At 44.4% G+C, this 18956-nt stretch overlaps 1 protein-coding gene across 7 annotated transcripts in view; it reads left to right on the forward strand.

Annotated features, from left to right (window-relative positions):
• The window catches only part of NUMA1 (nuclear mitotic apparatus protein 1), an 85532-nt gene that overhangs the window by 45209 nt on the left and 21367 nt on the right, over positions 1-18956 (forward strand). For all 7 annotated transcript variants that reach the window (XM_017894331.1, XM_017894334.1, XM_017894335.1 and 4 more), the window contains 3 exons: positions 5226-5299; positions 12858-12943; positions 18100-18179. In XM_017894331.1, the coding sequence (XP_017749820.1) occupies positions 5258-5299; positions 12858-12943; positions 18100-18179 (208 nt within the window). In that variant the 5' untranslated portion in view covers positions 5226-5257. The remainder of the gene's footprint in view (positions 1-5225; positions 5300-12857; positions 12944-18099; positions 18180-18956) is intronic.

Consider the following 18956-nt stretch of genomic DNA (forward strand, 5'->3'; position numbering starts at 1 on the left):
TGGATTCTCCCCCCTCACCTCCCTTTCCTGCGCCATCCTTAAAGGGGAGGGAGAGAAGAGGGAGAGCAAGTAAACATACTCAGAAACAGGCGCTGTGGAGTAGAGCTTGCCAACATCCGGGAGTTGGCGCCTTTCAGAGCAAAGGGTTGCTTTCTTTCCCCCCTTGCGTAGATGTCAGCATGTTTTTGTTCAGAGAAGGAAAGCGTGTGCGCCTGCACGTTGAGCTGTAGGGGTAGCTCATGAGAGGGCTTCACCATTTCTGCGTGAGGCCCTGGGTGTGTGAGGCCCTGGGTGTGTGCACGGTGGTGGGCAGTAAAAAAAGGGTTCATTTTGTCAGCTAGTAGGGACCAGGGTGTGTGAATATAGTGGTGGGGGCCCAGGTGAGTGTATGTGTGTAAGTGTGTATGTACGCGCCTCCGTACAATACATGGCTGCGGGCCTGGTTGCGGGTCTGGTTCCTGATTGCAGCTCTTTTGCCGTCATCCTGATCCGGACCCTCCAGAGCGTGAGGAGAAGGGGCAGACATCAGTAAGCCACTTTTGAAGAAACCAGAGAATCTTGGTTTCCCCTGCAATCCCTCTGTTGTTCCTCTCCAGGGCCTTGGGGTTCTGTGCCAAACTCTAGGCTACAAAGATGGGGTGGTCTGTGTTAAGAGGAGGAGGCCTGAGCCCCAGCTAGTCCCTTTAAAAGGACCAAACTGGTTTGCCCCTGACCTCAGGAAACTCTTTGGACTTGGACCAGACGGTCTACCCAGTACTCCCCAGGAATTGAAAAAGATTGTTTTTCTCTGTATGACGTCTCTTGGAGCCACTGGTCCTTTTGCCTTTTATCTTCTCAGAGGCAGGGGATGTACTAGCTACGTATTTCCTATGCTGTTTTTATAGCTTGTTAGCCTAGGGCAAGGTGGCTTGGCCCCTCTGGGGTAACCTGCCAGGTGAGGTCTGGGTGTTTGCTTGCATGTGCCTCCTGACCTATCCATCCCAGAGTTGGAGGAGGAGGAGGAGCCGCAAGATCAGGATTTTCACTCTTTGAATATGAGTGTCTCTCAGATGGGGAGTATCTTTCTAAGAAAGGGGTACAGAGCATGGAATTCTTAGGCTACAGGCAGGCAGGGTCTCAGGGTAAGTGGTAGTAAATTTTGCAAGTGAGCACTGGCGCACAGATGGGGCAGCCATTTCCTTTGTGAGCTGTGAGGCTGTAGTCCTTTGGAACTATCAGGTGGAGAAGGGGGTGGGATTCTGGGAAAGACTCTTTGAGGTGGGAGCTTGTGTGGGCTTTGGGCCCTGAAATTCTGGGAGTGGGAGTTAGCACTAAGAGAATGAGGGTTCAGCAGAAGCAAGGGCCCATGAGCTGAGAGATACGTGTGGTTTAACAACTCTCTGGGACCAAAGGTCACTTTGGTGTTATCTTGAGGTAGGGCTGGTGTTCCCTTGATGGGCAATAAGTGGCTAAGAGGCAGTCTCAGAGGAGCTGGCACCCAGGCCAGGGGTGGGGTAAGGAGAGCAGTACTGCTGCAGCTCAGACCCTCTGGCCTTTGGCCTATCACTTGTTCTGTACTTAAAACTGAAGCTTTTTCAGAATAGACTCCAGAGCTCAGCAATTTGACCCTCTGGTCCCACTTCTTGCATCTGAGCAGGTGGTTTATATTAGCTTCAGCCCTGGTAGGAAATAATGGCTAGACTTTAACTCTTTAAGGTCCAGAGAGGGTACAAGCAAAGTGGCTGCATGTCTCTTTAGTGTCACTCTTCTTATCTTGATACTTATTTTCTGGAAACAGAGGAGTTACTATAAATGTGGGAATTGGTCCTGATGCCGGGGAGCTGCATTGTCTCAGTTTGGGAAATGTAAAAAAGATGCAGGGCCTTAAGTTTGTTACATAACTGCTTCTGTGTCCTTGGTTACTTCTTGAGAACAGGGAAAAGGGAGGGTGCCTTACCAGCTCATTGAGGCCTCTGTTTTAGATTCTGGGGGAATTTCTTTCTCAGAGAATCAGGTAGATGGGAACTCCAAAGGTGCCCTCAGAGGGCCTGGCCTTTTGTTTCTTTGTTTATTGAGTAACGGTTGCGGGGGTGCCTGATCCAGCTGGGGTGGATCTCAGCAGATCCTTCTGTGAAATGGTTCCAGGCTACCATCGCAAGGATCTGTTTTTCCATCAGCATCACCCAGTGTACTGGGTGGGGCCTGCCTCAGATTTCAGAGGGAGGGTGGGGAGGATGGTACTCTGACTGGGAGCCCTTGGGTTCCCAGCCAAAGTCTGCTTAAAGCTATAGTCCCAATGTAGAAGACTTAGCTGTGCTCCTGGCTTCAGTCATACCTTACCCAGAGAAAAGGGAATGGCTGGGGCTCTCCTGAAGCCTCTCACCCTGATGTTCTATCTCTAAGAAAGTACCTCTTTACAGGCTTAGACCTGAAGAGCAGACAAGGTCCTTCAGGAGTTCCTAGTGGTGAATATTGGGTTCCTCGTATTTCTGTGCCTGGGGAACACAGAAAAGAATATTTAGCCTTGACACTCATTTTCTTGAGCAGTGGAACTAGTTTTAGACAGGCTCTCCTGGGAGGACCTCAGGGTTGTATGTTTTGCCTCTGAGATGAAGAGGTTGGTTAAACCTCAGGACATTTTTAGTAGCACAGCTGTGAATCTTTCAAAGGGGGCAAGATCTGCCTACAGTTGCAAATAAAATTTCTGACTGAAGTGTTGGGCCTCATCAAAAAGACTGCAAGTCTATAAGCAGCAGTGAGGATGGGGGAGAGGTGATCTCAGCCTCATTTCTTGTGATTTAATAGCTCAGAGGCCTTTTTTTAAAGAAGCCCCAGTTGAGTGTCTGGCTGTTGCCGCCCCACCACAGAGCCAAGTGTGGTCCCTTGAGCTTTAGTCTTGTCAACCATGCTATCTGCATCCATCCATGCCTGTCCTCAAGGGCTATACAATCTTGCCCATGGATAGGGCATACTTGATGATAATCATCCAAGACCGAGGAACATAAGCCCCTTAGCTTCTTTGCCCTCCTGAGAGCTCTCTTAACCATTTCATTTGCCCTTGCCAAAGCCCAGGTGAATTGGCTCATTTCCAAGACTGATGCTGGCATGACATGTGGAATCATGTTGGATTTTGCAGGGTCAGGAAGCACTTAATTGTAATTAGCATTTAGTTATATTTTAGCATTTAATTATTTTCTTCTATTAGTGCTTCATGTATGTTTAATTTTACTCCCTCCCCTGCTTTAAGCCCCTCAAAGGCAAGGACCATGTCATTGTCTCCCATTTCCCATGTAGCTTCTAGCACAGGATGATCACACACACACACACACACACACACACACACACACACACACACACACATATATATATATTGTTGTTGTTGTTGTTTTGAGATGGAGTCTCGCTCTGTCACCCAGGCTGGAGTGCAGTGGCGCAATCTCAGTTCACTGCAAGCTCCGCCTCCCGGGTTCATGCCATTCTCCTGCCTCAGCCTCCCGAGTAGCTGGGACTACAGTCACCCGCCACCACACCTGACTAATTTTTTTGTATTTTTAGTAGAGATGGGGTTTCACCGTTTTAGCCAGGATTGTCTCGATCTGCTGACCTCGTGATCCACCTGCCTTGGCCTCTCAAAGTGCTGGGATTACAGGTGTGAGCCACCGCTCCTGGCGAGGATGATCATATTTAGGAACTAAGAAAATACCTTTCGGTTGGCTGATAAACAGAGTATACTTGGATAGGAAGGACCAAGAGATAATGGGGAATGAATTTTCAGATTTTTGTATCTCTTTCCCTTACTAGACAGTGAGCACCTTGTGGGCAAGAATGGTGTCTTTCTTGATCCCCAACTTGCATACAGTAAACTGGTTCTGCAGAGCCCACACTCTGGAGATGCTAATATATGAGGAGACTTTTTTTTTTTTTTTTTTTTTTTTTTTGAGACGGAGTCTCGCTCTGCCGCCCAGGCTGGAGTGCAGTGGCCGGATCTCAGCTCACTGCAAGCTCCGCCTCCTGGGTTTACGCCATTCTCCTGCCTCAGCCTCCCGAGTAGCTGGGACTACAGGCGCCCGCCACCTCGCCCGGCTAGTTTTTTTTTTTGTATTTTTTAGTAGAGACGGGGTTTCACCGTGTTAGCCAGGATGGTCTCGATCTCCTGACCTAGTGATCCACCCGTCTCGGCCTCCCAAAGTGCTGGGATTACAGGCTTGAGCCACCGCGCCCGGCCTATATGGGGAGACTTATAGGCGATGTGGCTCTTACCACTCTTGTTCCTCCTTCTAGAGTAGTTACAGACTGAGCACATGTGGCAGGAGATGTGGGACAGGGCTCATTGTGCCCCTGGAGATTAGTGAAAATTGTAAGGGCTGCTAGGAGGTGTTGGTGAATATTTAGTTATCTGGCCTGTGGTCTCTTGGGTAGGTTGGCAGGCAGGTGGCAGAATCTCAATGGGAAAGGCAATTGGGGATGAGAACACCAGGACAGGTACCTAATTTTCATTTAATATCCCATGGGATCTCCTCCAGAATTGGAGTTGACCTCATCCAGAGACCTACGTTTGGATATACTCAATCCCCTATTTGAACCATGTTTGTGAAACATTTCTGTGGAAGATACAAAAATCCAGAAACTAGAACAGTTTCCCCAAGGGCTTGGGTATTGTTAGGTAGAATTTGGGTACCTGTAGAAAGAGCTGGAAATCAACATTTCTGCTTAAGAACAGTAATTATTTATTGACAACCTACCATGTGCCAGGTACCGTACTATTTGCTTTATCTTTAAGCATCACAATAACCCAGAGAGGTGTATGTGGATCCCATTTTGCAGATAAAGAAAAAGACTAAAAGAGGTTATGTTGCTTGTCTAAGGTCCTGTGACCCTGGTCACATTAAATCGGCATCCAGACCCAGGTCTGCCTGAAAACCGTGTTTGTTCTGTATTTAAGGGCATCATGTCCCAAAGAGTAGGGTTGAAGACCAACTTTGAATGTTGTATTTTCTGTGAAACTGAAAAATTACGTGGGGTAGACATTGAGTTAAATGCACAATTCTTTCCTGTCGTCTCTGATATAAGCTCTATAGTAATTTTCATGTATACTCAGCTTTCTAAAAATTTCCATGGTGTCTTGGTGGATTCAGTGAAGAGTGATTTCAGTGTTGAGAGTTGGCAAATGGAACCATTTCGCCTTTATTTCTTGATCATGGATATATGATATGATTAACTGCTTTTCTTCCTCTCTTGGGTTCCAGGCGCATTGGAGTGACTGTCTGGTATCACCAAGATGACACTCCACGCCACCCGGGGGGCCGCACTCCTCTCTTGGGTAAGTAGTCTTTTGTTGGCTATACTTCTCCAGGAAGCTTGAGAGGGTTAGGAGAGGAGTTTTGTAGGAGCCAGGGCTATGTAAAGTCTTCTCATTTCTAGACGAAATAGTTTTCCTTTAGACCGCATGGAAATGCATTTTCATCTGCTCTGTGTGTATTTTTCTGAATAAAAGGTTAAATGTGGGCTGGGCATGGTGGCTTACGCCTGTAATCCCAGCACTTTGGGAGTCCAAGGCAGGTGGATCACCTGAGGTCAGGAGTTTGAGACCAGCCTGGCCAACCTGGTGAAAGCCCCCGTCTCTACTAAAAATACAAAAATTAACTGGGTGTAGTGGCGGGCACCTGTATTCCCAGCTACTCGGGAGGCTAAGGCAGGAGAATCACTTGAACCCGTGAGGTGGAGGTTGCAGTGAGCCAAGATCACACCATTGCACTCCAGCCTAGCAACAGAGTGAGACTCTGTCTGAAAATTAAAAAAAAAAAAAAAAAAAAAGGGTAAATGCTGACCTTAGTGACCAATATATGCAGGGACTTTGGTCTTCAGAGGTCTTTAATCTTAGGACAAGGTTCTCGTCACTCTCTCACCCCCTTTCTGTCTGTTGCCATTGTCCATCAGCAAGTGTTGCCTTGCTGATTACTCCATCAAAATTCTTTTGCTAGATCATTCATATATTTTCTGCCACAGACAATGGCAAATGAAAAAGTAATAGAGTGCATTGGATATTTAAAGCTAGAGAGGCTGGATGTGGTGGCTCACACCTGTAATCCCAGCACTTTGGGAGGCCGAGGCAGGAGGATCGCTTGAGCCCTAGAGTTCAAGACCAGCCTGGGCAACATGGCAAAACCCTATCTCTACAGAAAATTAAAAAATCAGCTGGGCATGGTGTCGTGCACCTGTAGTCTCAGCTACTTGGGAGGCTAAGGTGAGAGGATCCCTTGAGCCATGAAGGTTGAGGCTCCACTGAGCCATGATTGCACCACTGCACTCCAGCCTGGATGACAGAGTGAGACCATGTTTCAAAAATATATAAAAATAAAAAATAAATAAAGCTAAAGAAACAGAGGAGACCATGGGGTGTGTTGATAAATATGGGCCTCAGAGTCAGATGCCCAGCATGGAATCACAGCACTGGTCCCTCTGACCCAGGGCAAGTTGGCCTCTCAGTATCTTTTGTTTTTTTTTTTTTCTGAGATGGAGTCTTGCTCTGTCGCCAGGCTGGGGTGCAGTGGCGCAATCTCGGCTCACTGCAACCTCTGCCTCCTGGGTTTAAGCAGTTCTCCTGCCTCAGCCTCCCGACTCGCTGGGACTACAGGCGCACACCATCACGCCCAGCTAATTTTTTTGTATTTTTAGTAGAGACGGGTTTCACCATGTTGGCTAGGATGGTCTTGATCTCCTGACTTCGTGGTCTGCCCTCCTTGGCCTCCCAGAGTGCTGGGATTACAGGTGTGAGCCACTGTGCCTGGCCAGTATCTTTTTTTTTAATGAGGATGATTTTAAATTAAAATACCTCATAGAGTTCTACTTTTTCTTGGCACCGTGAAAAAAATAAAATACCTCATGGGGTTATTACAAGGATAATGAGATACATTTAGTGTGCACAAGTACCCACACACATGCAGTCATTTAGCATAATATCTCAATAAATCATAGTTCTTCATATTTAAAATATTTCCTGGGCATGCTTGTTGATACAGGATATTTAGTATTCACCCTGAGTACTGATTAATCAGGGCCAATTGGAGAGCCAACCATTTTTCTTTTTTTAAAAAACAGACATAGAGTCTCATTCTGTTGCCTAGATGGAGTACAGTGATGTAATCATAGTTCATTGTAACCTCAAACTTTGGGGCTCAAGCAGTCCTTCCACCTCAGCCTCCCAAGTAGCTAGGACCACAGGGGTACATGCCATGCTAATTTTTAAAAACTTTTTGTAGAGATGGGGTCTTGCTAAGTTGCCCAGGCTGGTCTCAAACTTCTGACCTCAAGCAAACTTCCCACCCTGGTCTCCCAAAGTGTTGGGATGGCAGACGTAAGCCACTGCACCTGGCTGCCAACTTTTTTTTAAATTAGAGAATATTTAAAAGGGAATGAATTTTTAATTTCCAGTTAGGGTTGAGTTAATAAGACAGGTTGTTTTAGTCATGATCAAATCTTGAGTGAGGAAATACATATTTAATGAACAAAATATTCATTCTTAGTCTTCAGTTTCTGAAATGGATGTAATTTTCTTTTGTGTAGCTTAAAATGGGTATTTTTATATTTATATATTTTATAATTATATTGCATGCCAGTGTTTTATTCTCTATTAGGAACATTGTCTCTTCCTTCTCCTACTCTCCTTGCATTTCCCCCCAAAAAGGCTGGTTGGGTTTTAGGGGAACCTGAGCAACATCTCTAGTTCAATGCGAGTAACTGAATGTTGGGGGCTCCTTTAGCCACATTATTTTATGTTGATTGGTTTATTTATTTAGGTTCTAGGCTTGTTTTTACAGTGACTACTACTGTTACAGAGAATAAACACAAGACTAATTTTATTTATTTATTTATTTATTTAGAGACAGTGTCGCTCTGTCACCCAGGCTTGAATGCAGTGGTGTGATCACAGCTAACTGCAGCCTTGACCTCCTGGGCTCAAGCAGCCCTCCCACCTCAGCCTCTCTAGTAGCTGGGACCACAGTCATGCACCACCATGCCTGGCTAATTTTTTGTATTTTTAGTAAAGACTGGGTTTTGCCATTTTTTCCCAGGCTGGTCTTGATTTCCTGAGCTCAAGCGATCCACCCACCTTGACCTCCCAAAGTGTGAGGCATGAACCACTGCACCTGGCCTAAGACTAGTTTTATTTATAGCAGCTACTTATATCCTTTTCTCAAAAGTCACAGTAAATATGCATGAGGCCAGCTCACACCTGTAATCCCAGCACTTTGGGAGGCTGAGGTGGAGGATCACTTGAGCTCAGAAGTTTGCAACCACCCTGGGCAACATGGCGAAACCCTGTCTCTTCAAAAAATACAAAAATTAGCTGGGCATGGTGGTGTGCTCCTGTGCTTCCAGCTACTCAGGAGGCTGAGGTGGGAGGATCACCTGAGGCTGTGGAGGTTGAAGCTGCAGTGAGCTGTGATCGTGCCACTACACTCCAACCTAGACAATAGAGTGAGAGCCTGTCTAAAAAAAAAAACAAAGAACATGCATGAAATTGTTAAAGTATAGTTATATATGCTCGGTTCAGTAGTGCACACCTATAGTCCCAGCTACTTGGGAAGCTGAGATGGGAGAATTGCTTGAGCCCAGGAGTTTGAGGTTGCAGTTAGCCATGATTGCATCTGTAAATAGCTGCTGCACTCCAACCTATAACATAGCAAGAGCCTGTCTCTTAAAAATATATATAAATATAGTTATAGAGAATTTTTTCAATTTAAACAAAAGTTGTGGAGCTAAAGCAAATTTTATGAAACTATAGTAGCATGAAATAATGCATCTGTTATGTTAGTGAGAAGAGTGGCATAGAACATACACATACACACACATGATAATTCCAACTACAGTTTTAAAAAAATTACCGGCCGGACGCAGTGGCTCAAGCCTGTAATCCCAGCACTTTGGGAGGCCGAGATGGGTGGATCACGAGGTCAGGAGATCGAGACCATCTTGGCTAACACAGTGAAACCCCATCTCTACTTAAAAAATACAAAAAACTAGCTGGGCGAGGTGGCGGGTGCTTGTAGTCCCAGCTACTCGGGAGGCTGAGGCAGGAGAATAGCATAAACCCGGGAGGCGGAGCTTGCAGTGAGTTGAGATCCGGCCACTGCACTCCAACCTGGGCGACAGAGCGAGACTCCATCTCAAAAAAAAAATAATAATAAATAAAATTACCTAGGAAAAAACGAAATAAATACATCAAAATGGAAAAAGTACTTGTATTAAAATACTAGAATTATTGGGAGTTCTGTTTTTTGTCTTCTGAATTTTCAGTAATTTATAACATAAAAATAAATTAGTGGTTTATATTATTAATACTTAAATTATAGCTTGAAACTATTCTGTAAACAGCAGTTAATAATGAATAAACTGTTACAGGATATTTTAAGATTTGACAACCTTAAGCAACCCTGCAATCCTAAAGGGCAACTCTTGAGTTACATGGTGAGCCTGGTCCTCACTCTCATATTTTATGTCCTGACTAGAGATGAAGGAACTTCTCTACTTCCTTAACTTTTAAATGATTTCTCACTTGAGAGCAAAATAATTCACAGGAAGAAAAGTCTTTTTATATCCATGAAAGGAACTGTGGCTGGATTATTACCTAATTGGTATATGTGATGAATCCAGATTCCTTAGGAGACTTTACATCAGCTAATTGGTATGATTTTTTAGTCTTGTTAGTGAACAAGCATCCATAGCCCTTGAATGTTTTACCTTGATTGCAGGTATTGATAGGAGATGGTTTAGCCTTGGCAGTCTCTCTATTTTCTGCAGGTAAAATGGAATCTTGGCCTGAAGTTTTCAGAATCTTCTTAGAAAATTTACAATGACCTGTCCTGACCAATTAGATTGAGCTTTTTTCAAAAGACAGTATAAATATATTATAAATATATTAGCAAACTCTTTAAGATGTCAATAAGTCACATTTTATTTCACATTAAAAAACTTTCAATCTGTTGTAATTTGGATTCATCTAAAAGATTCCTCTTTTTGAGATAGGGTCTTGCTCTGTGACCCAGGCTGGAATGCAGTTGCATTCATGGCAGCCTGGAACTCCTGCTCTCAAGCAATCCTCTGCCTCCCACCTTAGCCTCCTGAGCAGCTAGGACCACAGACATCACAGACATGCACCACCATGCTGGGCTGTTTTTTTTTTTTTTGTTTTTTGTTTTGTTTTGTTTTAATTTTGGGGGGACAGGGTCTTGCTGTGTGGCCTAGGCTGATCTCAAACTCCTGGCCTCAATCGATCCTCCCTCCTCATCGTCCCAAAGCACTGGGATTACAGGCATGAGCCACCACACCTGGCCTAAAAGTTTTATTTATTTATTTAATTTTTTTTTTTTTTTTTTTGAGGGGTCTTAGTCACTCTAGTTGCCCAGGCTAGAGTGCAGTGGTGTGATCATAGCTCACTGTAGCCTTGACCTCCTGGGCTCCAGCGATCTTCCCACATCAGCCTCCCAAGTAGCAGGAACTACAGGAGCATACAGGCGCAAGCCACCTCACCCAGCTAATAATTTTTTTTTAATTATTATTTTGTAGAGACAGGGTCTCCTTATGTTGCCCAGGCTGGTCTTGAACTCCTGGCCTCAAGCAGTCCTTTTGCCTCAGCCTCCCCAAGTGCTGGGATTACAAGCATGGGCCACTGCACCTGGCCTTAAAGTTGTTTCTAAATGTGAAAGTATTTAACTGAAATAAATACTATCATGTCTGTAGAGGAATCATTGATTTTTAAAAATCCTTTTAATTCTATAGTGCATGCAGCTAACTTAACTGTTAAGAAATACAAATGTTATATCTACTTCATTATTTTCATTTTATTAGCCATAATAGTGCCTTATATTTATTACTCTTTCTTTTTTCTTTTTTTTTTTTTTTTTTACCTTTTCTTTTTTCTTTTTTTTTTTTTTTTTTTTTTTTTGAGATGTCTCACTCTGTTTCCCAGGCCACAGTGCAGGGACACTATCATAGCTCATTGTAACTTCTCCAGCTCCTGGGCTCAAATGATCCACCCACCTCAGCCTCTTATGTAGCTAGCACTTACAGGCACCATGTCCAGCTTGCTTACTTGCTTGCTTATTTATTTATTTGGTAGAGACAAGGTACTGTTATGTTGCCCAAGGTGGTCCTAAACTCCCAGCCTCAAGCAGTCCCCCTACCTCAGCCTCCCAAAGTGCTGGGATTATAGGTGTGAGCCACTGCGCCTGTCCTACTTTGTATTTTTTTAAATGTGTTCTTGCATCCATAATCCATTTGAGCTCACACTGGTCCTTTGAAGTAGATAAGGTAGGGGTTCCATCCATTTGGCATGAGAGAAAACTAGTGCACAGAGAAATAAAGTTTATAACAAAGATTGCTGGCAAGTTTCTGGAGGAGCTGGGCCCAAAATGTGTATGTACTGGCTCCCAGCCCAAATATAGAGAATACATTTGTAAGCAATAGAATCTAGTTGTCTGCACATAACCACTATGCTGAAGTTCTTTAAAATACCTTGTTTCTTAAAGCAGGCTCAGTCTCTCTTCCCTCTTAGTGTTGAATATGTGAATAATTAACTTAGCAAACCGTTTCTTCTTGTAGTAATAAAAAAGTAAACTTCAGCCCAGACTACTTCTGAACTTTACTGCCTATGGAATTCATGAGGTTTTCCTGTAGAAGTCGACCGTGTATACTTATTGAATAACCTGTGTACCTGATGCATGTGACCCCTGGTGAATTTTCTAGTGGTAAAAACTGATTTAGATGTATGCCTATCTGAAGCCAAAGAATGGAAACAGGCAACTAAATCAGAATAAGAAGTTTTTCTTTGAGATTCCCAGCCCAGCTCGTATTCTTCTTTCATTCCCACCCCGTTTTTTTTCCTTTCCTTTTCTTTCTTTTTTTTTTCCTTTGGAGATAGGGTCTTGCTCTGTCACCCAGGCTAGAGTACAGTGATGCAATCTCAGCTCACTGCAGCCTCGACCTCCCTAGGCTAAGGTGATCCTCCCACCTCAGCCTTCTAAGTAGCTGGGACTGCAGGTGTGTGCCACCACACCTGGCTAATTTTTTGTATTTTTTGTAGCACAGGGTTTAACCATGTTGCCCAGGCCCGTCTTGAACTCCTGAGCTCAAGTGATCTTCCCGCCTCAGCCTCCCAAAGTGCTAGGATTGCAGGTGTGAGCCACCACGCCTGGATCCCTCCACCCCCTTTTTAAAAAATCATCTTGTTCCCCTATTGTTTTTGCCTTCTCCCCTCAGCCAAAGTTTTATGTGTGGAAAGAATAAAAATGCATTAATAAGATTTTATATCTTTGTGGGAGTGTATAGCATATATGTAATATTTATGTTTTGAATAGATATTTGAAAACTCAAGAGCTACAAAGGGCTATAATATAAAAATCCAAGAGATACAGAAACTTATAATGTAAACATTCAAGAAATACAAAGGGCTATAGTACACTTAAGAGCTACAGAGAGTTATAATGTAAGAGCCTTTCTTTTCCCGCCTCAGACTCCCTGTTGTCAAATTCCTCTGTTTAGAAGCAATGTTAGTACCAATTTATTGGTGTATCCTTCCAAAACCATTTTATGCCTAAAAGTATACTCCCAGTGCTGGAACATCTTAGGAGAGTTTAAGCTTTTATTTAGTTGAAGCCAAAGGAAGGACTGTCTGATGGTTGCATTTCAGGTGGCTGTAACTGGATGAGTGAGTGCAGCAGCACTCCTTCCTGAAATTAAAAACCTGAGAATCATCAGTTCTTTTTATTCCTATAGCCTACAAACTGTAAGCACTCATATTGAGCCTCTGGGAAAAGGAGCAAACCACATTGCTTCTGGCATTTGTAACGTCTCACTAGGCTGTTCCCCTGGATTCACAGGTGAACAGTCTGCATGTGGCCGACCCTGTGGAGGCTGTGCTGCAGCTCCAGGACTGCAGCATCTTCATCAAGATCATTGACAGACTGTGAGTACGCACCATACCTCTCTCTAGCCTCTAAGGCAAAGCTGATTGCTGGGGTGGGGGCTGTATTTGTTCTCTTTACTTGGTGATGGCTATGACCAGAAATCAGGGGCAGGATTGGGACATCATAAGCCAGGGTGGGGCCTAAAGGCAAGAATACATTGACTTCATCTTCCAGTCGCTGTGCCACTCCATGGGAGAGGTTTCACGCTTGTCCCATCCTGAGGCTTCTGCACTCTTGCACAGGAGAGCCTCCAAGGCTCCATGCCCTCACATTCTTACAAGTGCTCACTCTTGGGCTCCGCATTCTCTTGTCTCACCAGAAGCCTTCTGCAACCCTCTTTTCTTGACTCATCCCTACACTATGCCACAAGCCCTCTTTGCAACCTTCTGAGGGAAGAAAGAGAAAGCTCTCACATCTGAAGGAAAGAAGAAACACCTAGAAATCTCATCTGTAACTTGTTAGCACAGTACAGATATGCCTCTTTCTAAGCCATTATAAAATAAATATACTTCTGGGATTTGTACTGCCTCAATTAACTTGTTTTCTGAGGTCCATGAGCATTTAAAAAGCTTGTTGTTACCATGCAGCAAGGATTGTAGTTTGGCCTGTCTTTAGCACATTTCCTTTGAACATCACAGTTATCTGGGAAATGAATAGAGTGGGGCTTCCTCCCAGTATCCTACCTTTTTGGGACCAAGCATAGATCAGTCGTTGTCTTTTTTTTTTTTTTTTTAAGAAAGCACATTAGATTGTTTACCCCAGGCCAAGAATAGACTGAAGTGTTGAAGGTGTTTATGTGCCATGCGTGGCAGTTAGGAACTGGTATTAGGGACTCACATCTCTGTGAAGCAAGCACTTTACGCATTCATAGGTAACAGCTCATTGATAGGGAAAGAAGTTAGAGTTAAGCTTATCAAAGGCCAGAACTGTGTCTGATTCATCTTGGGGTCTTCCCTACCTAACTTAGGACACTACATTGGTTAGGTTTTAATGTTTGTTGAGTGAAGAGATGAGTTGATATTCTCCATCAGCAAGGTCTAGTGGGGCTGAGTAGCCCAGGACAGATGGGTCTGCTAAAGTGGTTCTTTATTTGAAATGTGTGTTGGTTGTGGGTTGTCTTATAGGATTTTTTTAAATTCCATATGCTCTAACCAGGACCTGCCTTAGTACCTCTAAAAGAAGTCACTGTTCTTATTTTGGTCCAGACACTACCATTTTCTCTTCCAGTTACCCAGGCAGGACATTTCAACATCATCTTGACTTCTCTCTCTCCTTGGCACTGATCTCTAATTGGTCATCATCCTCTCTGCTCACAACCAATGTCCCTCCCTCTGCCTCATTCTAGTTCTTCTAGCCTAGTTCTTATCTAATCTGCCCTTATTGCAGTTCATTCCTATACATGAGTTCTCAATAATCTTTCTCAAATCTTGTTTTCTTTGTGATACTTCAGTGACTCTTCATCAAACCTCAGTGAGTATTCATTTTTAATAGGTAGAAATCTAAAATCTTCAGCCTGGTGTTTAAGATCTTTCATCAGGGGATCATTTCCTCTCACCAGTTTTGTTTCTTGCTTTTTTTTCTCCCCACTCGACACCACCTCATTTTTTTTTTAATCTTATAGAAATTCTTAAATCCTGGATTCTGTTAATTGCATTATTATGGTGCGGCTTAACTTGTTCCATTGTTCCCCTTGTTGCCTATATACTGATAATTAGATCTAAGCTTGATTCACTTTTTTTTTTTTTGGCAAAGACACTTCATAGTTGGGGTTGTGTACCACCTGTAAGTCAGCATTTTGGAACTTCTATTGAAAATCATTATTTTGCAAACCCTAAGGAAGTGATAGATCCAGGCACCTAACATTAATGGCTGGTAAAACCATTAGGCTGGCAATACCTAACTCTGTGTTTAATTTTAACCTCACTAAAAGTGAAGCAGCCAGATATAATATGCCTTGTATTATAACACAAAATATGGGGCAGCATGCTTTTATGACCTCAGAATAGATCAAGGAACTTTTGCTTTCGAAGAGAGAAATTTCCTTGGCCTGGTAACAAGAGCAGTAGATGTACCCAAGAGTAAGGATGTGTGTTGTCCTTGGGTTAGCCACTGTAGGTTTATAACCTGGTAGGAAATTTTCATAGGAAGCATCAAAAATTCAAAATACTCGTTTTCAAGTTGTCTTCTAGGGTGTTGCCTGAACCTAGGCTGCAGTAGAAGGGGGAGTTGGAGGTAGGCGATATTAAAATCCCAGGTTAACGCTAATCTCCATCTCAGATCCAGCACATTGCAGACCAGCTTCCTTTTGGGAAATGGAGGTTCTTGGTTAATATGTTCTGGCTCTTACATTTCTGGTACTGCTACTAGTGCCAACCTAAATCAGCAGCCTAGTTCTCAGCAGAAGGCAGCAGAGGATGGCAAGGTTGGAGGGTAGATAGAAGCTGTGGGAGTTGGGTGACTCCTGTCTGCACACTGGACAAGGGGCGCCCTGAGAAAAACAATTCTTTAAAAAATAATTCTTTAAAAAAAAAAAAGAAGCTGTGGGAGTTGAGGAGGGTTTAATTGCTTGGCCACTTGGCCTTCTCTATGGGAAAATTAACTGGGATCAACCCCTCTGACAAGTTTCCCTTTCTGTTCTTCTGTGCGTGAATAGCTAAAGCAAAAAAGGCTGTCCCATCTCTTTGATAGCTGTGAGGCTTGAACAACAAAGTATAGGGGAGGCATTTTGCCAGAAAACTTACAGTTCTGACGTTTATCTTGCTGACATTTATTTCTCAGTAAAAAGCATCCCTCAGTTGTCAGTCAGCCCATATGTATTGAGCACCTCCTTTATTCCTGGCTTTCAGCTAGTGCAGTTGGAGTGGGCAGTTGTAAATGGTGCAGTTGCATTCATGAGTGCTGGAGGATAGTGGAGGCATGACTGGCAGGAGTTGTGGATGGCTTCCTGACAGAGATGAGACTTCAGCACTGTCTTAAAGGATGGGCTGGATTTCTCTAGGACTACTGTTGTCCAAAGCATGCTCCATGCAGCTTTACTTACACCAGGCTTTGTGTGGGGTAGGGGGAAGGGTTTTGTGATCAAATAGGTTTAGGAAATAATGCATGTTGTATCTTTTATAAAAATGTTCAGTTTAATTTAACCCAGGATTTCTCAAACATTTCACCTGAGAACCTCTTTTTATTTTTAGTTAATGGAATACTCTGAGGTAAATATTGCTCCACACTGAGCCAAGGAGTCACAACATTCCAGATTGTGGGTGGGTAGGGGAAATGGCTCATTTGGGAGTCTGTAAGAGATTAGCATCTCCTTAAGACTTTGTAGGAGTCTCTGATCTCAGACCAACTATCCAGACAGAATGCCTCTAGTGGGGGATTCACTTGGAAGAAGCCTTTGTAATCACATGGGGTATGGGGGGAGGTACAGTCATAGTCTTGGCTTGGATGACGCTTGTGCTTTCATGATGTCTCTGGCATTGGAAGTTTCTGGACCTGCCCTGCCCTCCAGAAAGTTGGCTGAGAACTAGGGGTTTAGATTCTGAGAAACAAGTGGCCCACTAATCAGGATCTCCCACTGTAGCCTAGAGAATTCAGCTTTCTAACTGAAGTGGTATTTCACTTGCTGCTTCTGAAAATGGAACCACAGTTAGCTAGGGGATCCAGCAAAGTTCCCCCACTAGGCTGAAGGCTGAGTTGGCAAAAGCCTCCCAGAGGAGGATCCCAGGGACTAGTATCCCCAGGGACTAGTAGGTCTTTTTTTTTTTTTTTTTTTTTTTTTTTTTTTTTTTTGGAGACAGAATCTTCCTCTTCACGCAGGCTGGAGTTGGCAGTGGTGGCACCGTCTCTGGCCCCACTGTAATCTCTGTCTCCTTGGGTTGAAGGCAATTCTGCCTCAGCCTCCTGGGCTGTGTGAGAGCCTCCCCCTGCTGTCTCCCTCCTCCCTCATACTCTCTCACACCTGCCTGCTCTTCCAGTAAAGCAAGTACAGACAAGAACCACTAAATTGAGAATACTAGTCCTGGCTGGGCCCGGTGGCTGCCAGCCTGTAATCCCAGGCCACTTGAGAGGCCTGAGGTGGGTGGAGGTCAGGAAGTTTGAGACCAGCCTGGCCAACATGGGAGAAAACCCCATCTCTACTAAAATACAAAAATTAGCCAGGTGTGGTGTCCATGCCTGTAATCCCAGCTACTATGGGAGGCTGAGGCCAGGAGGATTGCTTTAAACTCAGGAGACAGAGGTTACAGTGAGCCAAGATCGTGCCACTGCATTCCACTGGCCGACAGAGCGAGAATTCTGTCTCAAAAAAACAAACAAGGCCGGGCGCAAGGTGGCTCAAGCCTGTAATCCCAGCACTTGGGAGGCCGAGACGGCGACACGAGGTCAGGGAGATCGAGACCAATCCTGGCAAAACGGTGAAACCGTCTCTAACTAAAAACAAAAACTAGCCGGGTGAGTGGCGGGCGCCTGTAGTCCCAGCTACTCGGGAGGCTGAGGCAGGAGAATGGCGTAAACCCGGGAGGCGGAGCCTTGCAGTGAGCTGAGATCCGGCCAACTGTACTGCCAGCCTGGCAGCAGAGCGAGACTCCGTCTCAAAAAACAAACAAACAAACAAACAAAAAAACTAGTCCCTGGGATCCTCCTCTGGGAGGCTTTTGCCATCTCAGCCTTCAGCCTAGTGGGGGAACTTCACCCTGTCACTTCAGAGCTTTGTTTCCTCCTGTTCTTTCAGTTCTTGGATGTGTTTTTCCTTCCCCATGGTCTTCTCTCACTCTTACCCTAGGTGTGTTCTCCAGGCTTCCTGACAGCTTAGAGTTGAGACATTCCAGATGGTGTAATCCAGCTTCCCATTCATCTGGGCTGTCTCCATCTCCTCTCAGCCCCTTTCCACAGAGCTTTTTTATATTTGCAAAGAGAATGATAGAATGCCATCTTTTCCAGAAGAACCCCATGCCTCAAGTCTCCACTTCCCACCCACCAGACAGTTCCTTCTGGATGAATGGTGTCCTGGTATCTGTCACCTGTCTCCCGATCTGATCTGAATCTCTTCCAGATCCAGCAGAGATCAAGACTGGAAGGAATGGGGAGGTAGTATGAAATGCAGCAGCAAAGAAGCAAAGATTGCTGAATACTCTGGTCCTAATACTTGCTCTTTTTCTAGCCATGGCACTGAAGAGGGACAGCAAATCTTGCAGCAGCCGGTGCCAGAGAGACTGGACTTTGTTTGCAGTTTTCTGCAGAGTAAGCACCTTTCTTATCCAGCTATGAAGAAGCTGCTTCCTCAGCTCGTGGGATTGGAGAGTCCAGAGGAACTAGTTCATGAGTGTCTAGAGGAGAAAAATTTCAAGACTCCCCACTCTTTAACACAAAGATTAAAACAGCTGGTTCAGATCCCCTGGGTCTTGTAATGCCTCCATCAGTTGGTGTAAGAAGAGTGTCCCTTCGGTCCCAGAGCCCTTCTCAGAGATCTAGGTGTAGCCAGAAGGTTACTTTTTGGGACCTATCACCTTGAACTCTTTGAACACCTTAAGTTTCTGTTTCCCCCAGCTTCAAGGAGATAGAAGCAAGAGTCTTTCCCTTGCAAGAAAAACTATTTTTCCCAGATAACTTTGAATTCGTTGCTTAGGCGATAGGTGTAGGGGCAGAGGCAGATTAAGGTTGATCTTGACCTCCCTGACTGCTTGTGTGACCTTTCTGGACATAGGTTCCCTATGTATAATATGGAGATGATAACTGTTCTTCAAGTGGATGGGTGGATTAAATAACATATGCAAAGCTTCTAGTACAGTGCTTTTCAGTTCCCCTCCCCTTGTCCAGCCTTAGACCACACAGTCCTCGTCTTTGACATGGGGAGCTAGCTGCCATCTCCACCCCTAGAGAATTACAAGAAAAGTGAGGCTATATTTAGATAAAGCAAGGTGTTAATAATTGAGCCCAGACCCTTGGGCAGCATAAGAGTCAGGTATCCCCAGTTGTCCTCCTCTGACCCAGCTGCAGGTTTCCTCTGTGATCTCAGTT

Source organism: Rhinopithecus bieti, unplaced genomic scaffold (genome assembly GCF_001698545.2).
Source record: "Rhinopithecus bieti isolate Rb0 unplaced genomic scaffold, ASM169854v2 scaffold_21412, whole genome shotgun sequence".
In the NCBI taxonomy this organism is placed as follows: Eukaryota; Metazoa; Chordata; class Mammalia; order Primates; family Cercopithecidae; genus Rhinopithecus; species Rhinopithecus bieti.